This window comes from Ochotona curzoniae, unplaced genomic scaffold (assembly GCF_017591425.1).
Source record: "Ochotona curzoniae isolate NIBS_2020 unplaced genomic scaffold, NIBS_Ocur_1.0 contig_43, whole genome shotgun sequence".
NCBI lineage: Eukaryota > Metazoa > Chordata > Mammalia > Lagomorpha > Ochotonidae > Ochotona > Ochotona curzoniae.
In genome coordinates this window covers 584,006-608,018 of record NW_024466218.1, presented here as the reverse complement: position 1 = coordinate 608,018, position 24,013 = coordinate 584,006, and the positions used below count along the sequence as shown (strand labels likewise).

Genomic DNA, 24,013 nt, shown 5'->3' with positions numbered 1-24,013 from the left:
TATACAGCATTTCCAATAACATAAAAATCACACCAATTTAAGTTGCCCAAAACAAAAATAAAGTGATCTCAGCTTTAAAGGAGAAACATATCACTACACTAACATTCATTTTCAGTAAGCAATGAGCATCTTTGCATATTTCAAAAAAATTAAGTAGCAAATCAAAATTAGATGGAAGTCTAAACCAGCAAAATTATACATATTCAGGATTCTAAAATCCTTCCAGAGGAATCACACAGATATATTTAGGAAGTGATAAATCTCCCTAAATTTTTTTTCACTTGAGAAAAAGATGTTTGAAAGAGAAGCAGGAAGGCATGAGCCTGAACTTAATCTTGAAAGCAGCATACTTCCCAAGGGTCACAATCCAGTGCCAGTTCCTGGTGGACTTCCTATCTTTGCAAAAGGTATGAAACTCCACATAGCATCCAGAAATATCTATACTACTTTTAAAAATGTCTGCTTATTTCTACTTGAAAGGCAGAATTAAAGAGAGACACAAAGAGACCTTCCTTCAACTTGTTTACTCCCCAAATGGCCACAACAACCCAAGTGAGACCAGTCTGAAACAAAGAACCAGCAGCTTCATCTGGATTTCACATGGCTACAATGGCTGAAGCACTCCAGCCATCCTCTGGTGCTCTCCCAAGCCATCAACTAGGTGCTGAATTGGAAGTACAGAAGCTAGGACCCAAACCAGAGCCCGTTAGCCAGCATCACATGCAGAAAATCAGCATACCACACCACCGCACTGGACTGCATTATCTACCATTCCTAAGAATAAAGAAACTCACACAAAGTGAAATACTTCAGATTCAATTCTTATAATGAACACCTTAAATTTTAAATAAATCTGTATGTACAAACACATACATATATAATTTACAATTAATCTCTCACTATATCAGAATCTTAAAAGTTTAAAAGACTTCCCCTCTAAGCTACAATCTGCAGTATTTTTTTCCTGTTATTTTCATGCCAACATTACTGCTCCCCTTCCATTCAAAAAAGAAACAGTAATCTGCTACTAAAACTCACCAAATATTTATAAAGTGTACTACACATTTATGGTTGTTACAAAGCCACTCCTAAAATATTTTATGTGGGCCTTAAAACCTGCATGAAATTGGGCTCAGTGCAGTAGCCTAGCAACTAAAGTCTTCACCTTGCATGGCACCGGGAGCCCTTATGGGTGCCAGTTTTAACCTCTCCTGCTCCACTTTCCCACCCAGCTCCCTGCTTAGGGGGCTGGGAAAGCAGTCAAGGACAGCCCAAAGCCTTGGGACCCTGCACCTGCGTGAGAAACCCAGAAGAAGCTCCTGACTCCTGGCTTCAGATCGGCTCAGCTCTGGCCACTGCAGTAACTTGATGAGTGAATCCATGGACAGAAGATCTTTCTCTCCTTTTTTCTGTATATCTGACTTTCCAATAAAAACAAACAAATCTTTTAAAAAAAAAACCTGCATAAGATATACAAAGAGGAAATATACTGGAACATTTGAGATTATGGAACATATATACATACACACATAAGAAATTAAATTTATTTCCAGATGTCTATTCTAGATTAGAAAAGTACAGGCACACTGAGACCTTAATTTATTAAGTTTCTGTGTTCTTCTGAATGCATACTAAACATCCCAAATAAACCTAACATACAGCCTGTCTCAGCTGCAGATACCAATTAAAGTTTTAAGAGACCAGGTTACAGATGACTTTCCCAGGGTCATCTCACATTTATTAAGGGACTCCTAGGAAATCTAACACTGATCTTGACAATAAAACAATTCTCTTTTCTTCTCCCCTTTTCTGTGTCTCAATTCTTCAAACCCAGATCTTATCTCATTAACTCCCTGTTTTAGCTGACGGGAGCACCGATGTTACAGCCAACAGTCCCACAATCGCAGAGGACACGGTCAGTCAGCATCCCTGAGCACGCTCAGCATTGCTCTGCCTGAGCCCTCCAGTGCAGTCACCGGCAAGAACAGCTCTGCTGAACGACCAGGAGGCTAGCTAAACGGGAAATCCCGCCCCTCCCCCCCACCGAGCAGATCTCAGATGTATCTGAAGACAACCGCAGGGAAAGCCGTGTAAATATCTGATGGAAGACAAGAGCTGAAAACACCATGGAGCTGGCAGCAGGAAGGGTCATGCTTTCTGAATTCTAGAAAACCTTTGAAGGTCAGGCCAAAACGACTTAGTGGAGAAACATGAAGAAAAAAAAAATAAATCAGCAATAATATTCAATCTGAGAAAACAAAAGTATTAGTAAGGCAAGACTATAAAACTGCAATTATGCTCCCTTTTCAAATTTGGGAAATTCAGATTTTTAGTCTACCATCTTATAAAAACAACTGAAGGGCCCAGGGTGGTAGCCTAGTGGCTAACTTCATCACCTTGCATGCACCAGAATCCCACCATATGGGTACCAGCTCATGTCCCAGCCACCCCACTTTCTTTTCAGCTCCCTGTTTGTGGCCTAGGGAAGCTACAAAAGAAGGCCCAAAGCCTTGGGACCTTGCATTGACCTGAGAGACCCAGAAGAAGCTTCTGGCTCCTGGCTTTAGATCAGCTCAACACCAACCATTGTGGCATCTCAAGGGTGTAAACCAGCAAGGGGAACATTTCCGTGTGTGTGTGTCTCTCTCTCTCTCTCTCTCTCTCTCTCTCTGTATCTCCTTCTCTGTGTAAATCTGCTTTTCCAATAAAAATAAAACAATCTTTCTTATAAAGAAAAAAACAATTGAAAAACTCATCCTTGGGTCTCATAAATACTCATAATATTCATCTTCCTCTTGATGTCCCATTTCATCAACAGTCATTTTCTATTGCTTTGTTTTTTTAAAGGGGAAAAATAAGGAAGGCACTAATTGCAACCTGAGTTTAATATAAATTCCTGGTCCTGGCGCGATAGCGCAGTGGTTAAAGTCCTCACCTTGAACACGCCAGGATTCCACATGGACACTGGTTCTAATCCTGGCAGCCCTGCTTCCTATCCAGCTCCCTGCCTGTGGCCTGGGAAAACAGTCGTGGACAGCCCAAAGCCTTGGGACCCTGCACCTGTGTGGGAGACCTGGAAGAGCTCCCGGCTCCTGGCTTCAGACTGGCTCAGCTCCAGCCATTGCAGCCACTTGGGGAGTGAACCATCACACCGAAGATCTTCCTCTCTGTCTCTCCTCGTCTCTCCTCCTCTCTGTATATCCATTTTTCCAATAAAAACAAATAAATCTTAAAAAAAAAGTAAATTCCTAAGAATTAGAGATATCTAATAGCCATCCTTGTGGTTACTATTTTGAAGTCTGGCTTGTACTTAATAAAATAATTCTCTTAAAATTTGCCTATCTGTAAAACCATCTGCCCTTTTCCACTCAGTTTTACAGTTATAAAAGTACTTCCGTAATTTTATTTTCATCAATGAAATAAGCAGAGTCAGACAGAAGCAGCATCTATTCACTGAAAAACTACTGTTTGTTTCTGAAAGGTGGAAAGAAATGTTTAATAAAGAAGAGTTAAACACAGGGAATAATATAAATGCCCATGGTGCAGATAGGACACAAAGATTAGTTACTCCTCACTAGGAGACTGAAGATTTCTCTATACACCCCTCCTAAAACTGTTTTGCACCTAAACTGTTAATATACGTCTTGTTAGAGTTATAAGCCAGTCTAGACTACCCGAAAAAAAAAGCCAGGTTCAACAAAATTATGCTTCAACGTTATAAAATGCTAAATATTAAAAGGAAAATAGACACGAGACAGCTGAATAATAATCTATAACCTTTTTAAGGTGTATAGAATCCGGTTGTATATAAACTAAAATTGAAATATCAATGTGAAGAAGTCACAGGATGTGGTTAAGAACTTGCATTTTTTTTTTAACATATTGGTTACTCAATACTATGTCAATTAACTCCATAATGTTATAAATTGTTGCTGATGTTATGTTGGAGCTTTTTTTTCTTAAGATTTATTTTTACTTATTGGAAAGTCAGATATATAGAGAGGAGGAGAGACAGAGAGGAAAATCTTCCGTCCGATGATTCACTCCCCAAGTGAGCGCAACGGCCGATGCTATGCCGATCTGAAGCCAGGAACCAGGAACTTCCTCCAGGTCTCCCACATGGTGCAGGTTCCCAAAGCTTTCGGCCGTCCTTAACTGCTTTTCCCAGGCCACAAGCAGAGAGCTGGATGGGAAGTGGAGCTGCCGGGATTAGAACCAGCGCCCATATGGGATCCCGGGTGTTCAAGGTGAAGACTTTAGCCTCTAAGCCACGCCGCCGGGCTCTCAACTTCTATCTTCACCAAGACCTATGCCTAGACTACCAAGAGCTCACAGACAAGTTGCCTGCTGTCCAATTTTATTATCAAGCAGAAAAGCATTAGGAAAATATCAACAGTCAAGAATAAAAATATGTATCACACAGAAACTTTTTAAGAACATGACATTTTACTGAAAATATTTTCAAGCTTAGTTTAGTTACCTCTGCTTCTACATCCACATTTTGCTTCAAAAGCAACTTCAAGATGTCAACATGTCCATTTTGACTAGCAGCTTGCATAGCTGTATGGCCAGCACACTGCCCATTCACCTGAATAATAAAAAAAAAAGAGGATGAACAACTATCACAAATCAAAAATAATCAATATATACATACAACAGTTAGAAATTCAGTATCATGATTCAATCAGAATAATCTCATATTCCATGTTACAGCTTTTTTCAATGTGTGAGTTGGCTTTCCATGTTACAGCCATTTAATTTATAGAAGAAAGACAAACTTATTTTGAAAAGAAAAAAAGTTCAATTATCCAAAGAACTATCATAGAAATGTGAACCAGTGGATGGAAGATCTGTCTCTCCTTCTTCCTGAATATCTGCCTTTCCAATAAAAATAAATAAATCTTTTAAAAAATACATAAATGAGTTACCCAGTGCTTACATAAAACTATTATATTTTAAAGCAATAATTTCCCATCTTTACTTCACGTGTTATTTACTTACACATGGACATACCCAAAACCAAGCACAATTCCACAACTCTGACCCATTCCCTCTCATCCACAAAAGTGGGTTCAAGATGATAGCCTGGCCACACGTTTACCATAGCTCACCCAAAACCATACAAAAATGACAGTAAAATAAAGCACTCACACACACAAATTTATAAAGAAAACACTAACCCCAGAGAAAAAGAAAAAGCAACATGTCTTTGAACAAAACATGAACAGCACAGCATTAACTGACTCTATAGGGAGGAGGAAGTCACGGCTACAGAACACAGCAAAACCCAGCCAAATCCAAAACCTAGCAACAAAAGTACATAAAAGGCTGATGAGAGGGGCCCAGCAGTGAAATCAGCATGCGACAGCCACACTACAGGCACACGCCAGGAGCTCAACGACAAAGTCTTAATTCCCTGGACTCTGTCTCTCAAAAGGAAAAAGCAAGTTTTCTACTGTCAACAATTAAACATCCATAGAGTACATACTGTTAAATGACAGGACTCTCCCTGCATCAGATCAGCCCAAAAGAAAAAACATGACAACTGGTATCAGGAGTTGCCCACGGAAGTAACCAACTACTCCTTATTCCAGCTTCACACTAATGGTCAACATCCCAGGAGGCAACAGGTGATCACTGCTCACCACGTGAGAACTCACACAGAGCTCACAGGCTTTAGCTTTAGCCTGCTCCAGCCTGGCTCAATGCAAAAACCTGGGTAGTGAACCATTCCCACTGTCAGTCACTCTCTCTCCCTCTCTCAAGTAAGTTTTTTGTTTTTTGTTTTTTGTTTTTAAATTAAAAGCAAAAAGGTGGCTTAAATGATAATAGAGGATGTATAGATGAAGTGCAATAGCTAACACGGTTAAAACCAATTGTATTTGAAAAATGGAAAAACAGGGAAGAGAAGGAATGGATGTCATAAACATTAAACTATTTTATTCTACAAATAGTTAGCATGTATGAAATTTAAAATAAATTAGCAACAAGATAAAGAAAAAAGATATAATAAAATAGGGTGGGAATATAAAGGAGGTGATACATCAATATCTGAAACTAATAACTTGTCACTTATCTGATAACCAATTCAGCCGTTATTGTTGTGTGCTGCAACTGACTGTTCTCCAGTAAAGTTAAAATATCATATGATTTTGTAAAAGGAATAAGACAACTTTTAATTATAGACCTGGTAGTTCTCCAACTCTACAGAATACTTAAACAAATGCACAAAGTATAGCAGCAAAAGCCCTTCTACTACGATAAGAATAATTCAAACTGCCACTTAAACTATAAATCTCAGGCAGGCATTGAACACAATACTGGTAGCCAGCATAGTACTAACTGCAGGGTCAAAGTACAATATTTAAGCTAGAGATCAATGTATGACATCTAATCCATCTGCTCACAAGCTGTGAAATATTCAACTTTCATAAGAGAGTAGTTTAAATGCTTTGAGTACAAACACAACAATCATTTATAAAGTCTACTGAAACATTTAAAAAGCATAACCCAACAAAATTTACATGAGAAAAATTCACTGAGTTTCCCAAGAGGGCACTAATCACCCATAAAACTAATCACTGATCACAAAACAGAAAAGGTCATGCTATAAAGCAAGAAAATACCATTTTAAAAAATTATTTACTTTTATTTAAAAGGCAGAATCACAGAGAGGAGAAAAAGAGATATCTTCTATCTGCTGGTTCACTCCCCAAATGGCTGCAACTGCCAGAGTGGGGCCAGACTGAAGCCAGGATTCTAAACTTCCTCTAAGCTTTATACATGGTGCAGATGCCAAGGCTCTGAACTCTCCTCTGCTGCCTTATCAGGACACCAGCAAGGAACTGGACCAGGGGTGAATCCATCGGGCTTGAACCAGTGCCTGTATGGGATGCTGGCGCCACAGGCTAAAGCTTAGCCTACATGCTGCCCCCAAATAGAGAAACAAGCAAGAAGGAACAGAGGAAGCGCATTTGGTAAAATCTTGCTAACTATTGAGTATACTGTTAATTTTACTGTTCTACGTTTTTGGTATATGTTTTAACATTATTTTTATAATGCTTACATCTACATCTGGTCTTTTTAGCAAATCCTCCACTTTGGCAACATCTCCATTGGCAGCAGCCTTAACTAATTCTTCATTGAGGTCACCAGATTCTTGGGTTTCAAATAATTTCTTCAGGAGTTGTGAGAGTCTTTCTGTAAAGGATCAAATAAAGCTGTTAAAATAGGGATTTCAAACATTAACTACTAAAAGACAATTAGTACCCATATTCCTAGAATCTCTCCTAAAATTCACATCATTAATGCTATTTCTCTACTATGCTACCACTATCTAGGCGAGTCGTAATCACTATCACACCAAGGTGCATCAAATTCAATATTCAAAGCATTCCAGGTTGGTGCAGCTTCTATGGATCAGTATAGAGAACACTCAAACAGCTCAAAATCTTATACCATACAACCCAGCAATAGCACTCCTAGGAATATATCCAAAATACCTGTTACACAAGAAAACAACAGGCACCCCCATGTTCATAGCACAATCAATAATTGCAAAAACATGGAAGCAACTGAAATGACCATCAGCAGAAGACTGGATAAGAAAGCTATGGTTCATCTACTCCATGGAATACTACTCAGCTATTAAAAAAAAAAAAATGAAATGCAGTTCTTTGTGGCCAAATGGGCCCAACTGGAAACCATTATGCTAAGGGAAATGAGCCAATCCCAAAAGGTTAGATACCACATGTTTGCCTTAATTTAAGATGAAATGATATCAATCCTAAAAACAGTATCTGTAAATTGTAATATTATTACACCCTCAAACAGCCTGTATCACACAAAGATACTGTGATGTAACCAATGAGCCAATAATCAATGAGAGACAGACTGCTTATGATCTACATCAAAGAACTGAACAGCCTGATATGCTTTTAATGCCCTATATTATTCCTCAATAGGTCAGGGAGAGCAGAGAAATCTTCCACCTTCTTAAAGTGTGTGACGAAGATGTTAAGTATAACCTATCAAAATTGTAACACGTAACTTACAGACAGCAGACTTGAATCTGCATTAAACATCAGGAAAAACTACAAAGACATACAGTGGGATCCTGACAACCTCTTAACAGGAGGTCATATGCACAGAGCAGGAGGGGACCCCAGAGTGGAACAGGAGGACAGAAGGAGGCTCGTATCCTAACCCCAGAGACTCCCAGTATCTCACCAAGGACTATCAGTATGAGCACTAAGGACTACATCCCAACTGCCAAGGAGATCACAGGGAACTAGAGTGCCTTGTAGACCAAGAATTCTGAGGTCATCCACTCCCGCTTGGCTCCACCACATGGGATGGAAGAAGCCCAGAACCCTCCTCACAGGGTCTAACGACATCTGAACAAAAGCCAGGAGCCCTGAGCGGTCCTCAGAAACCAAAAAACAGTAAACTTTCTGCAGGACTCAGGAGAGGAGCTTTCTCTGGTCCTTACTTAGTTCCAACTTTGGCTCCCCACCCTCTCTTGCAATGTCCATCAGGGTCGCTCCAGAGCCCCAAAAATCAGATCAGATATAGAGAGAGAGCGCAATAAGGAAAGCTTAGAACTGACAAGAAAAAGTCAGCTTGAACCCCCATATACCTTACCAGGTAGGACACAAAGATCAGTTACTCCTCACTAAGGTATTATGAAGTGTTTAGAAAAACCTTTGGACCACAATGGTAACAAATCCTTTCATTCTTTAGCCATACAATGACTCTTACAGCTCAATACTGCAAAGATTATGATTCAGGAGTAATACAATCTCTACAACATTTGGGGATATATTTTAGAGACACATAAATTGTCACTTGGAAATTAACACCTATGGGGTGGAGCGCGACCTTGGGCCTGGGAGGTTACACTCCCCGTCGCCTCTCGGCAGCGGGTAGGTCCCAGGACAGGGCGTCTCATGCCCAGATCCCATACGCCTGCCATCATGGGCACATGGTGAACCGGGCTTGGGCAGCCAGGGCGCCATTTGGTGTCAAGCTTTGCCTGCTGGCCGCCCAGCAGGGGAGCCCTGGGATTTTGGTGGTTTGAATTGCTGCTTATGTGGCTCCATGTTGAACCCGATGTGTTTCTGCGAGGTGAATACATCCTAAAGTTTCCCAATGACAGTTACTCTTCCTTTAAAGAATGTGTTACCACTTAGCAAGGCTGACCACCAAATACCAGCTCATGCTAAAGCTGACACACTAACTGGATTAAGGCTACCGCCAAGGAGCACGTGGGCTGGAATGGGGGCTGCGTTCTGATCAGGTAACAGTGAAATCCCCCTTGGCACAAGTGTGGACTGGGACTGGACACACCAGGTTGGACCAGACCCCAGCACTGTCTGGTGCTCCTGGAGGACCAGGATAGACGTGGGACGGACTAGGCTAGGTTGCAACCCCTACTGGACCATGTGTGAGCCGTATGTGGGAATGGACTGGACGAGCCATGGCTGGGCTGAAATATCCAACAACAAGAACCAGCTTGGGTCGAAAGCTAGTCAGGAACTGAGTAGGGCTGGCTCATGGACCCACTGGCATGCGCAAAATCCGGCACTGGGAGAGGTTCTGATGGAGGAGCCTGGGCAACTCCTCTGGCAGGACACAGACCCCACGGGTAAGCGCAAGAAGCATGAATGGAAACAGCCCAGAGCAGGCCACAAGAAGTTTCCCACTGGCATACATTAGGCATGGATTGGGGGCCGACCAGGCTAATCAGTTAACGTCATCACTGGCAAATCCGAGCACCAGAACAGAGTAAGGGTTGAGCCTGGTTTGGTTGCGATAAAAACCAGTCCACAATACAGAATGCCAAGGTGAGGTTGTCTGTACCGGATGTGACTGCAGTGCCCAACCAGCACACATGAGAACCAGGAAGGGAGGGGACAGAGCCAGCTGGGGAACAAGGGGTGGTTCCCCTGCTGGACAGCTACTCCCACTGGAGAGCATGAACTGGGATGGGGACAGACCAGACTAAGCAGGGCTACAACACCTGTGTGGACTAGATCAGGGAAAAGCCAGGCTGGACTGATTATTCCTATGGCTGCAACCTACAATTAGAATGGGAGAGGGCTGTTTGGGCATAGCCGTAGCACCAGCTGGCAGAAACTGGCGCTGGGGGCTAATCCTGTCAAGTTAAACTGCAGAACCACCTGGAAAGTGCACAATCCGGGAGTGACAGACCTGGGAGGGAAATAGTGGGTTCCCCCCTCTTGGGTTACCACTCCCATGAGAGGGCACGAGAACTAGGACGGAGGCTGTGGTAGCTAGACAGAGAGGCACTCAACCACACCCATGAAGGCTTGACTGTTGAGCTGGTTAGATGGATCCAAGCTTCAATGCCATTTGCCATGTACGAGAGCCAGGGGGGATGTGGGACAGATTGGACTGGTCTGCCACACATATTGGCAAACCAGGATAGGGGGTGGGCCTGGTGGGGGTTATTGTGGGCCGCTCTCATCAGGATATAGCTCCCACTGGTTTCGGTGAAGACCGAGTATGTGCTGTGCAGAACAAGGCTGGACTGCAACACCCATTGGTTCCAGTAGAAGGCGGGGCTGAAAACAGAACCAACCCAGCAACTGCAACTACCAGCTGACCGGGTGATGGACTGTGCTGGGCCCTGTGCTTGCTGGTGCATACAAGTATCTGGCCTGGGAACACCTCAGACGAAGTTTCTTTGGTGATCTGCCCAATTGAAATGCCAGACTCAGAACACAAACCATGAAGGGACAGAAGATGGAACAAGTTAATCAACCACCTCAGCAACAAAATACCGGGCAAATAGAGACGCTATGATGGACAATGTCAATTAATGGATTTTTCAACAACCTCATCGTGTTTGGAGAGGCAAGATTGGCAGCAATTTCAAAACTGGTGACCTATTGAAACCACTTCAACGAGCATCTCAGAGCATGCCCCACATGTGGGACTTGGGATGGGTGGGAAACCGGGTGGGGCTTCTCCCTCAATATCCCCCTCTACCTCAGATATATGAAGGAAACAATATGGAAATAATAGTCTTACCCACTTTCCTCTAGCCCTTGACCCTTTTTGCCCAAATTAACTATGTAAAGATTGACAAAATAAAAACAATTATTATTAAAAAAAAAAAAAAGAAAGAAAGAAAATTAGCACCTAAACGCTAACAACACACTTCAATTAAATTCCAAGTAAGATAAAACCTGGGATGAATACATAGATCCATTCATAAAATTTATTTTCTAAATACTATCAATATCAAAGCTATTACATTCTACTCTTAATTCTGGGAATACTTATTGAAAAGAAGAGAAGTCACAAAGTAGGCCAAGTCTGCATTATTTGAGAGTAGGATAATAACCATGCGTCAGCCTTACTTTTATGTAGCCTATCATAACATCATATAACATTAAAATATACATAAACACTGGTTTAAATTTTACGCACACTAGCAAATTACAGCAGTAAAGAGGAGAAAAAAATAGGAAAACAAAAATCAACACAAAAATGCAACCGAAGCTCACACTAGTGATTTCCTTTGGGCTGTCAGCTACCCTGATGGTGCAGTCCCCTTCGCTGGAAGGCTGCAACGTGTCCACACAAAGGAGTTGGCAGAGGTGTGTGTAGAGGAAACAGAACACTGACTCTGAGGAGTGTACCCAAGTTCCAGGCACACTGGCATTTTCACATGGTTTTTCCCCTAACTACGGTATGTATGGCAGCTCTTACTAAACTAAAAACAATTTAACACAGTGATGATTCTTTGGCAGAAAACAAAAGTTTTGAGCAAAAGCAGAATATTCAAACTTCGGCATGTCAGACTGAATGCAGGGAAGCCTTGGAAACGTCCAAGAAACAGCATTGATTGATGGAACTTTTATAATGCCTCAGTCAAAATCAAGGTTGCCTGTCTGCCACATTCAAAAAAGGAAAAGAAATATCTTTTGGCAAAGTTGAAAAGATCTTCAACATTCAAGCGAGGTTCTATAACCCAGGAGACAGTCAAGTAAATATACAACATTATCCACAAATGAGAACTGTGGAATCACTGCAAAGGTTCTAATGTCGACCAGAGCACTTTGAAAGAAATGCGATTACGAAACATACCACCAGATGCATTGCTAATGGCTGATCCTGCAGAGGCCACCTTGGAAACTGCTGCTGGGTTGTAAGTCCAAGATGTTCCACAAACTTCCACCTTTAAATCACTGTCTGAATAAATCTGCTGTACTCGGCCAACTTTACCTAAAGTCTTAAAACAGGAAAAAAAATTTATATTTTTAAATCTAAAGTTTATACTATAAAATCAATCACCAGTTTTTGTACATTTGAAGTACAAATTTTACTTGTTACTAATAAACTTTTAAAGATAGGCATATTCAAATGAGTTATTTAGTATTTACATAAGCAGAGTAACAGAGAGAGAAGAGGAGAGACATCTTCCACCTGCTGGTTAAATCCTTAACTGGCTGCAATGGCCAGAACTGGGCTGACTGGAAGCAAGCAACAATTAGCTTCCTCTGGGTCTTCCATGTGAATGCAGGGACCCAAGTGCTTGAGCCATCTTCCACTGTTTTCCCAGGCCTTCTGCAGAGTTGGATCAAGAGTGGAAAAGCCTAGACTCAAACAGGCTCCCATGGAAGATGCCGGCATTGTAGGCAGAAGCTTAACTAGAAATGCAACGGTACTAGCCCCTTATTGAAAGTTTTATCAAGAATAAAACTCTGCCTATGGCCGCAATCATATCCTAGATACTAGCCCACCAATTCAACTGCGATGTTCTATGTTTAAATTAAGGATGCCACACCACCACCTATTAGAATACTGTACGCACATGTGCATACATGAATGGTGCACAAATAACAAAATGAAAACACTACAACACAGATTCTTCTGCTTTGATCATGACTACATCCCTGAAGCTTTACAGGTTCAAGATGAGGGACTGGTGCAGGCACAGGGCAACAAGGACAAGGAGGAGAGGCAAAACAAAATGAGAATGGAATAACTAGGGCAAAAGTTGGGCTTGGACAAAAAGAAAAGCAAGTGCTAACCAGGACAGAGGGAAGAGCCAACACAGCAGGGCAGAATTCGTGGACAAGGAGAGGAGAGGAAGCACGCAAGACAACATAGCATGGCAGCACTCCATGACTTCTGAATGAGGGCACAACCAGACTGAGTGAGACAAGGAGGGAAAAGGGCAAAAAGGAGGGCTGGATGGGGCACAGAACAAGACAACACGGTGGATAACAGAATGAAATAAAGTAGTACAGAAAGGGTCAGAGGTGACACATGAAGAGGTCTTGGAATTCCTCCACAGTCAGAGACCTGGCCTAGGAATGGAGGTTGGCACTAGTGAGAGCAGGTCTCCTAGACACCTGGGCTATGTGTTGCAGGAAGGCATGGTCAGGAATCAGATGCCCTCAAGAGGATCAAAGGGTTCAGGTCCTTGTTGAGCCCTCTGAGTATTCCCCCACTAGGGTTACTGGGCCTGCCAAGAGGTCTTGGAGCTCAGGAGCCCTAAATGAATGCATGGAATCAATCAATTCAAAGTGGCTCTACAGCTCTTTGGCAACAAAATTTCCTCAGAAGTTACACACTCTGATCTGCTCTTATATACTCTGAGGTCATAGACACGCGGGTCCCCAAAGCAGTAAAGTCCCAGTTGCCCAGCACCGCTGGAAACTGGAACAGCACAGCCTACCCGATTCTGAGGTTGACTATCAGGAAATCTTTCACTGCCAGAGAACATAATCTTATTCCGCTCTAACAGTTCTATCAAAACACACAAACATCAGCCTTTTCTGAACTTCTCCAGACTAAATAAACTGAACTAAACTGGAAAACAAAAGTTACAAGTTACACACCAGCTTGCCTTTCAGAGTATAATTCTAAGAGGTTTCAGGCTGGAGTCTGTTGTGGTATGGCAAGTAAAGCCACCACCTGCCATGAGGGCATCTGGTGTGGGGGCCAGTTCAAAGTCCAGATCACTCCACTTTTGGTCCAGCTTCCTGCTAAGGTGCCTGGGACAGCAGTGGAGGATGGATGGCCCAAGCTCTTGGCTCCCAGTTTCAGCCTGGCCCAACTCCAGGTGCTGAGCCATTTGGGAACTGAACCACCAGACAGAAGATCTCCTCTGTCTCCCTTGCCTCAGCAACTCTACCTTTCAAATAAAAAAAAAATTAATTAAAAAAATAAGATTCATGTAAATTTAGTTTCTAAAATGAATTCACTTTTAAAACAATGTAAGCAGGGTAAGGCACAATGGCTAAACCCTTACCTTGCAAGCACCAGGAAACCGTATGCACACCAGTTCGTGTCCCAAATATTCTACTTTCATCCAGCTCCCTACTTATGGTCTGGGAAAGTAGTAAAGGATAGCAAAAAGCCATGGGCCCTGCACTCCCACGGGAAACACAGAGGAAGCTCCTGGCTTCTGCAGACATTTAGGTAGTAAACCAGTGGATGGAAGATCTTTCTCTCCGTCTCTCCTTCTCTACATAAACCTGATCTGCTTTTCCAATAAAAATACATAAATCTTTAAAATTTAAAAACCATAAAAGCAAAATGCAATTCCTAAACACAAACTAACTTTTTTAAGGATTTATCTCTTTTTATTTGAAAGGTAAATTTACAGAAAGAAGCAAAGACAAAGATCTATCACCTGCTGGTTCACTACCCAAATAGCAGCAATGGCTGGGAATGGATCAGGCCAAGGCCAGGACCTTCTTCTGGGTGGCTTTGTGTAAATACAGCGACCCAAGGACCTGGGCCATCCTCCACTGCTTCCCCAGGCACACTAGAAGAGAGCTAGACTGGAAGTGGAGTAGCTGGGACTCCAACTAGAGTCCATAACAGATGTTGGCATTGCAAGCAGAAGTGTTAAAACCTACTCTATAATCATACTGGCCTCCAACTACATTTTATAAACTTACTGGAAGCATCGCTTCAGCCCATTCGCCATGTCCTCTTTGTAGAAGTTTAATTCTTTCCAGATCATAACAAACTTGCACAAGGTCACCCACTTGAAACTGCGAGGGACCCCCTTCTGCACCCTGAGCAGCATCTCCACTTCGGACAATGTTTGCTTTAGTGAGAACAGCAGGATTAAAAGTCCATCTGGAAAAGCAAAGACAAAATGGAAAAAGGGAAAAGCTTACTACATTTTAACACAACATTCTTCTTAAGTTTTTGATTTTTTAATTTTTATAATACAAAGTTCTTAAACACTGCAAAGACAAAAATCTTAGATGGAAATCCTTCATGATACTGTGAATGATTTGTATTTCTTTTTTATGACTATTACACAATTTTGGGAGCCAAGTCATATATGCTAATACTTTAAAATACTGTTTAATTTATTATCCCAGGCATTTTTCAAATGTTATAAAAATAATATTAAATCATTAGAAATTCGATCAGAAACACAAAAGTAAAAATGAAAATCCTAATTTTATACAAAAATTCCAGATCACCTTTACTAGAAACTCATTAGGAATACTCTACATGACAAGCGTCTCCCATGGGATCCACCTATAGGCCAGAGAGCTGCAGGGCCTACGAGCACGGGGTCAAGCAAGGGCTCTGAAGGCTGCACTAAGAGTGGTACTCTCCTATAGCCAAAGAGCCCCAATGCCAGGGGCCCAGCTGCTGTGGCTCCAAGCACACTGAGCGTGCCTCAATGCCATGGTGACTCTTCCCTATCCACAAGCTATTCCCACTAGGCAAAGAGGGTTGGTCACTGTGTACAGCCTCAAGGGACTCAACAAGACTGAGGCTCTGACCAGGGATCTGGGCGTGTGCTACACATCTGCAAGGACTGTCTCTGTAGGACCAGTAACCCTGGTAGGGGAATGCTCAGAGGGCCCAACAAGGACCTAAAACCCTTTATCTCGTTGAGGGCAGCTGATTCCTGACCAGCCCTCCATGCAGGGCTTGGCCCAAATGCATGGGAGATCTTACCCTCACTAATGTCAACCTCAGTTCCTAGGCAAGTTCTCTGAACAGGCATGTATTCCTAGATTTTTAGCCTCATGTGTAGCCACCGGTCACTGATGGAAGACCAACTGGGGAAGCCCAGAGCCCTGAATGTTGCCTTGTCTCATCTGTGGTTGGCTTATCTGTGCCTACAAAGTTTGGCATTATAGTCCAAGCTGTGCCCCAGAACACACTACAGCTATCCTCCAAAAGATTACCGGCTGTTCCCTTCACATGGGTCATGCTTGTGACACTCAGGAGAGCAAATGCAGGGACCAGTACTAGAGATCATGTGTGTGTACAGGTTTGGTGAGGCCCCGTGGACCGAGGCCACAGGAACTATGTCACTAGGCTCATCTTTAGCAGCAGGGCCTTCCTGAACATTCTGCACCTGCTGCAGAAACTACTGCTTTTGCTTCTCACAAGGGAATAAGGGTCTATTTACCATCTATACTCTTCAGTATTAGCTAAAAACTGAATAGAAAAGTTAGAGCATTCCTAGGGTCCCCTTCTTAACAGTTTCTTTCCCTCTTCTAAGTAAATTAGTTAATCAGATGTATATAACCTTTAAGACACGTGCTTATGGCAATCTTTTGCTTGATTCATATTTATACAAAGTCTTTAAAATACTATTATTGGGCATGGGCATTTGAACTTTGTCTTTAGTATTTAAAAATGCTATTAAAAAATACTCCATTGACTGGAGTGATAACTCATTTGGCTAATTTTGCACCAGTCTGTGGCCCAGATACTCCATTTCCCATCCAGCCCCAGCTTTTAGCCTGGGAAAGCAGCATAAGACAAATCAAGGCCTTAGCACCTTGGGTTCATGTGGGAAACCTAGAAGAAGCTCCTGCCTCTTGGCAGCAGATCAGCTAAGCTCAGGCTCTCAAGGACATTTGGGGACTAGTAGCTGGAAGCTCTTTCACTCTGTACAGAGATCTTCTTTCTATAAATCTGCCTTTCAGAATGAAATAAATAAACCTTAAGAAGGATAATACTCAATTGTGTATCATTACAGATCTTTTTTTTGTTTGTTTTCTCTTGGTACCACAGATCTTCTATCAACAGTACAATTAATAGAATTAAAGGAGACTTGCTTTCCTCATAAAATAGGCAACTTTTTTTCTCACACAATGCATGGCATATGATTTTTCCATTTCACAAATAAATAGGTATGTCATGAAATTTAACAGTAACCAAGTATCCCAGCCCACAGTCTGTCTAGAAGACATACTAGTGTTCTTAGCCATTCTCCTACTATCACTTATGCCCTTCCAAGTTTTCACTAGCATGTCTGATAATCTAAAGAACATCCCTATATATGCACCTGTACACAGAATTCCACTTGATTCTTATATATGCATCTACACTTAAAATAAGTATTCCACTCAACTCTTCAAAGAACTACTTGATTCAAGATGTGTTTCTTGCTGGCGTTTCTTTAGAAAGTTCAGTCACCACCTACATCCCATACAAGTGTTTGATTCCACGCTACTCCACTTCCACCTAAGCACCTTGTTAATGCAGCACCAGGGAGAGCAGCAGCAGGTGATCCAAGTGCTCAGGGCACTGCATTCATGTGGGAACTCGCAGCTGGCATTCTAGGCCCCTGGCTTCCACCTGACTCAGTCCTGGTCATGGTAGTCATTTGGAGAGTGAACCACAGCAAGAAGGTATCTTTATCTATCTCTTCCTCTGGCTCTTCAACTCTACCTTTCAAATAAATGTTTTCTTTTTTTCCACAATTGGTTTATAAAACAGAGCCAATTTCTCTATTTAAAAAAAGTATCCCTTATCACTGCCAATCTCATATATCAAATGGTGTCTAGTTTTAAAGTGCCATACATCCAATATTTTATATAGTTTTTCATCACTGTATCAAAATAAAGTTTAATTCTGATTCCTTTAATAAACATGCTTCCATCTGTTACTATCATCCTAAGCACCATATTAATAACTATTAAATTCTCAAACAGCTTCATTCTAGACTGATTGCCAAAAGTCTTAAAAACAAAAAAAGTCTCTCAAGTTAAAAACTAAAATTCAATATAAAATATCTTATCAATCATTCAATACTCATTCTCAATCTGCAGAATTCCCCAGCCTTACTTTGATGTCTGAATAGCAACACTGACTCAAGTTGCCTTCTCTGCCGAGAGGACTCCTCTGGGCTGGAACAGCCCGATCACCCTATAAACTACTGCAAGAATTCTTTCCAAACTTTAAAATGAACATTCAAATTTTAAAAGTTAGAAAAATGTACAAGATAAATCTTAAATGTTTTCCCTACATGGAAATATTAAATGCTTGAATATATTTATTCTAAATGACTGAACATTACACAAGTAACCAAAACAATATTAGCATAACAAAATATATTATAAGTACCCCATAAATATGCACATTTTATATATCTTTTAAAATTTCTAATTACAAATAAAAATTGTGAGTTGCTCTTCTCTTAGACCTGTAGGATACTGAATTGTGACTTACTGCATTACTTCTAACATTGTATTGCAGTCAGAATACAAATGCTCTTCTACACTGCTGATAAGGAATCACATGTTGTATACACTTTAGCACAAGGTAGAGTTGTGTGATCAAGAATTACCCTGGAGGGCCTGGCGCAGTAGCCTAGCAGTTCAAGTCCTGGCCTTGAATGCACCAGGATCCCATATAGCCGCAAGTTCTAATCCTGGCCACCCAGCTTCCCATCCAGCTCCCTGCCTGTGGCCAGGGAAAGCAGTTGAGGATGGCCTAAAGCTTTGTGATCCTTCACCCACGTGGGAGACCCGGAAGAGGCCCCTGGCTCCTGATTTTGGGCTGGTGCAGCTCCAGCTGTTGCAGCCACTTGGGGAGTGAATCCGAGATCAGACGAGACTAGGCGCATTCAGGGTGGTATGGCCATAGACTGGGGAGTGAATCAATTGGCAGAAGATCTTCCTCTCTGTCTCTCCTCTCTGTATATCTGACTTTGCAATAAAAATAAATAAATCTTTAAAAAATAAAATGATGGGCCCGGCGCGGTGGCGCAAGTGGTTAAAGGTCCTCGCCTTGCACGCCCGGGATCCCATATGGGCGCCGGTTCTAATCCCGGCAGCCCCGCTTCCCTTCCAGCTCCCTGCCTGTGGCCTGGGAAGGCAGTCGAGGACGGCCCAAAGCTTTGAGACCGTGCACCCGCATGGGAGACCCGGAAGAGGCTCCTGGCTTCGGACTGGCATAGCATCGGCCATTGCGCTCACTTGGGGAGTGAATCATCAGATGGAAGATCTTCCTCTCTGTCTCTCCTCTCTGTATATCTGCCTTTCCAATAAAAATAAAATGGAAAAAAAAAAAGATTCATTTTATTTTATTTTATTTTTTTAAAGATTTATTTTTATTATTATTATTATTTTTTATTTAGGCCCCATGCCGGGCCTAAAATAAATCTTAAAAAAACAACTTACCCTGGAGACAAGGCAAGAGGAGCTCTCATGTTTGTGGTAGGCTGATCTGTTCTACTTGCAAACAACAAATAAAATAGGTACAGAATACTGTACCATAAATACTCACATAAATTTATATATACACAAAACATGGAATTCTTACTATTGTTTCCTTTCCACCTTATCAAAATACTTAAGATTTTTATGAACTAAGAGCTAGCTTTAATTAATCTTTAGCAACAGCCAATTATTCGCTTGCTTTATAACTCTGCCATTATCAGAAGAACTATCACTCACCTATTGCCACTTGGATACTGCACCACAATGTCATGATCTTCATCAATACCACAAACAGTTCCAGTTGTAGTCAAAGTCTCAAACATTCCATCGGTCCACCCTCCATGACCATGCTGCAAAGACTGCACAATTTCTAGGTCAAGATCTATGTTCACCAGGTCTCCAATCTGCAATCCACCAGGATTTCTGTTGCCATTCTGCTCACCTGCATTTTCAAGGAAAACAGAAAGCAAGAAAAGAGAAGAGTATCAGCTAAATATTTTAGGCATCATATAATAAAAACTTCTTTAAGATTTCACTCACTCTATGAGATTCTAGAACTCAGTTAAAAAAAAAATAACTTCAAACTTGAAAACCTTTCATAAAATAACATGATAATTTATAACAAAAACTGAGCAGAATCTAATCTACAAAAGCCTACTGAAACCTATTTAAGGAAAATGTCTGGGTGGTAAAAATCTTCATTTTTCTGTCTGGATAAGTTCTTAACTAACACTACATAACAATCACAAAAGCTAACCTGGATGGAGCCGATTGACTAGGCATAGCAAATTAAGCCACTGCCTGGGGCACAAATATCGCATATGGGAGTGCCACTTCAAGTCCCAGATATTCTGCTTTTGATCTAGCTTCCTGCTAATACACCTCAGAAGGCAGCAGATAATAGCCCAAGTGCATAAGTTCCTGCCGCTCATATGGGAGACCTGGAGGAAGTTCTACCTTCCTGGCTGAATCCCAGATAATCCTGGCCACTGGGGTCATTTAGAGTGAAGCCGCAGGATAGAGAATAAATGGAATATATTCATTCTTTCTTATTTTCTCTCTTCGTCTCTCTCTCTCTCTCTCTATCATTCTGCCTTTCACTAAGTCAAGAAGTTAAAAAAATTTATTTTTTTAACTGAAGTAAAACAATTAAAATTTTTTTGTTTTTTGCTTAAAGAGTACTTCTTAACTATTTAAAAGACCCTTCCTTGTATTATTTTCAGAAACTCTTCCCAAACTATGATTCATGATCACCAAACACTATGCTGAAGGACCGAAACTACACACAGTGATTCCACATTATTCTCAAAAATGTAAATCACAGAACAAAGTTTCTGAAAGCAAAAGAAATGACTGATGTCATCAGAAAAGTTTTTCTTCCTATATTCCCCTTTTCTTAAGAAAAAAGCTGCAACAAAATTGTGTTTTACCAAAACAAACAAAATAAGTAATCTGAAGAGTGCAAAACACAAAGTACGTGAGAAACCATCTAGAAACGAAATACTTAAACAGAAGACTGAGAAATGTTCATCCCAGCAACAATAACTATTAAAATGAGGTTAATACTGTTCAAGTTTTCTTCTAATGACATGTGAAATTATATTTTCCCTTAAATTGAGCTATTTTGTCATACAAAGATAATTTTATAGAAACTGAAAGCAACTTCCAGAATTACTAACTTGTCAAATTCTACTCTAAAGACAATAAAAACATAAAAGCTGATGTAATGTACTACAAATTTTTTCAATGATGTTTAAGTTGATAGTTATAAAAATAGTTTCAATTATATATTATAGCTTAAATTGCACATACTTCTCAGGATTTAATAACTCCTTCTGATCCTAAATAAAAAACAAAAAACAGTTTATAACCAAGAGAAATATTTCTCCAAGTAAATTTGATGGCGATAAATTTCAAAAATACAATTGAGACATAATTATTCTCAGTCATCATTCAAAAATTCTCTTTCATTTGGACACTCACCAAGCACAGGGCAATGATCTCTGTAGAAAGAACCTCCTTTGGCATCCTGGACACACTTCAGGTCAGACTAAGAAAAGAAACCAGAAAAATTATCCATAAAAAACTTGAAATACAGGGCAATATCTGCAAGAAGCATAAATGTTGATTCAGACACACCCAAAACATAGCCAAGAGTAGCTCTGAGTTAACAATCACATGAAGTATGGCTTTCAAAAGTACACGTCAAAAACTATAAATCTGGTCTTTAGCTAAATCATATTGTAGTTACCTTAAGCTTTCTTTAAAATTCGGAATGAAAATATCTGAATCTTTAACATTACACTATTTGCAAAAAGATACTTTAAAAAAGAACTACAGGGCCCAGCACCATGTACTGGTTAATCTTCCCCATGCTATTAGCGTGCTGGTTCGTGTCCCAGCTGTTCCAATTCACATCCAGCTCCTTGCGTAAGGCCTGGAAAAGCAGTGGAGAAAGGCTCAAAGCTCTGGGCACCGTATCCGTGTGGGAGACCCAGAAGATGCCCCTGCCTCCTGCAGATGCTCAGCTCTGGCCACTGTGGCCATCTGAGAAATAAACCAGCAGATAGAAAATGTTTCTGTCTCTCCTCCTCTCTGTAAATCTGCCTTTCCAATAAAAATAAATAAATCTAAACAAACAAACAATAAACTACAACAAACGCTAGGTACCTAGGTACTATGGGCATAATTCCTCCACTTAAAAACCATTTTTAGGGCACGGCGCGGTGGCGCAAGTGGTTAAAGGTCCTCGCCTTGAACACGCCGGGATCCCATATGGGCGCCGGTTCTAATCCCGGCAGCCCCGCTTCACTTCCAGCTCCCTGCCTGTGGCCCAGGAAAGCAGCAGAGGACGGCCCAAAGCTTTGGGAACCTGCACCCGCGTGGGAGACCCAGAAGAGGCTCCTGGCTTCAGATCGGCATAGTATCGGCCATTGCGCTCACTTGGGGAGTGAATCATCAGACGGAAGATCTTCCTCTCTGTCTCTCCTCTCTGTATATCCGCCTTTCAAATGAAAAAATAATAAAAATAAATCTTTAAAAAAAAAACCATTTTTACCAAAAAATATAAAAAGCTCAACTTCTTTTATCTCTCAATTAGAAGAGACAAGTATAAGGCCCAAAACCGTGGCCTAGTGGCCAACGTTCTCGCCTTGAACATGCCGGGATTCCATATGATGCTGATCCTAATCCTGGCAGCCCTGCTTCCCGTCCAGCTCCCTGTTTGTGGCCTGGGAAAGCAGCTGAGGATGGCCCAAAGCCTTGGGACCCTGCACCCATGTGTGAGACTCGAAGACAGTCCTGGCTCCTGGCTTTGATTGGCGCAGCACCAGCCATTGTGGTCATTTAGGGAGTGAATCATCGGATGAATGGTCTTCCTCTCTGTCTCTCCTCCTCTCTGTATATATCTGACCTTTCAATAAAAATAAATAAATCTTTAAAACAAAAAAAAGACAAGTATAAAAAAATTAACTTATTTTGTATAAAAGAAAAATAAAAGCAATGAAAGGAAACTGACCAACACTAAACAGTTAAAAGTGAAAAGGCCGGAACCAAATTCAGTCTTTTGACTCCTTGTTAAATTTCCTAATTATATCAACTTTGGGCCTTATTTAACCTAAAGTTAGTTAACCGAAGTTCTTCTCTGCTTACCTTTTATAAAACAATAAATTAGTACTTATGTATCTGAAGGGGAAGCAGTTGCACTACAACAAAGCAGCACAAGAAAGATGGACTCAGAAGAACAATCTAGGGTGTCATCGTGAATATTTAAAGCATTACTTACACGTGACTAATAATTCTCAGCATATCTGGTAGCTGATCACTAGATTTTTTTTTTTGCTAAGACTTTTTTTTTTTAATGGGAAAGGCAGATTTACAGACAGACAAAGTGAAAAATCTCCCATCTACTGTTCTCTCAATGGCTTTGGACCGGCTCAGCTCCTGCCATTACAGATTTCGGTCTCTTCCACTTCCTTGTCTATCTTTCCTTTTCTCTCTCAGTAACTCTAACCTCCAAATAAGTAAAGAAATATTTTTTAAGAAAAAGAAAAATATGGGGCCTGGCGCAGTAGCCTAGTGGTGAGTCAACTCCTCGTCTTGTACACACCAGGATCCCATATGGGTGCCAGCTCTAATCCCGGCAGCTCCACTTCCCATCCAGCTCCCTGCTTGTGGCCTGGGAAAGCAGCCAAGGATGGCCCGAAGCCTTAGGACCCTGCATCCGCGTGGGAGACTGGAGGAGGCTCCTAGCTCCTGGCTTTAGAACTAAGGCTCAGCTCCAGCCACTGTGGCCATTTGGGAAGTGAATCATCGGATGGAAGATCTTCCTCTCTGTCTTTCCTCTTCTCTGTATACATGACTTTCCAATAAAAAAATGTTTTAAAAAGGAAAAGGAAAATCTGCCAATAATGTGCAAAGGCATATATCCACAGAGATGTTTATGAACATATTCGCTGTAGGGGTAGTCAGGGGGCAGTAAGCAGGATGGGGATACTCTGCTATGCCCCACAGAAATCTAGTTAAATACATAACACTAT

The 24,013-nt window shown here is 41.3% G+C and overlaps 1 protein-coding gene across 1 annotated transcript in view; it reads right to left on the bottom strand.

Annotated features, from left to right (window-relative positions):
- The window catches only part of MIB1 (MIB E3 ubiquitin protein ligase 1), a 125,266-nt gene that overhangs the window by 62,669 nt on the left and 38,584 nt on the right, over nt 1-24,013 (bottom strand). Inside the window, exons 6-11 of the mRNA XM_040984790.1 lie at nt 21,459-21,525; nt 19,713-19,917; nt 14,946-15,129; nt 12,118-12,262; nt 7,067-7,200; nt 4,481-4,588 (exon numbers count right to left, since the gene is read on the bottom strand). Coding sequence (XP_040840724.1) covers nt 4,481-4,588; nt 7,067-7,200; nt 12,118-12,262; nt 14,946-15,129; nt 19,713-19,917; nt 21,459-21,525 — 843 coding nt within the window. The remainder of the gene's footprint in view (nt 1-4,480; nt 4,589-7,066; nt 7,201-12,117; nt 12,263-14,945; nt 15,130-19,712; nt 19,918-21,458; nt 21,526-24,013) is intronic.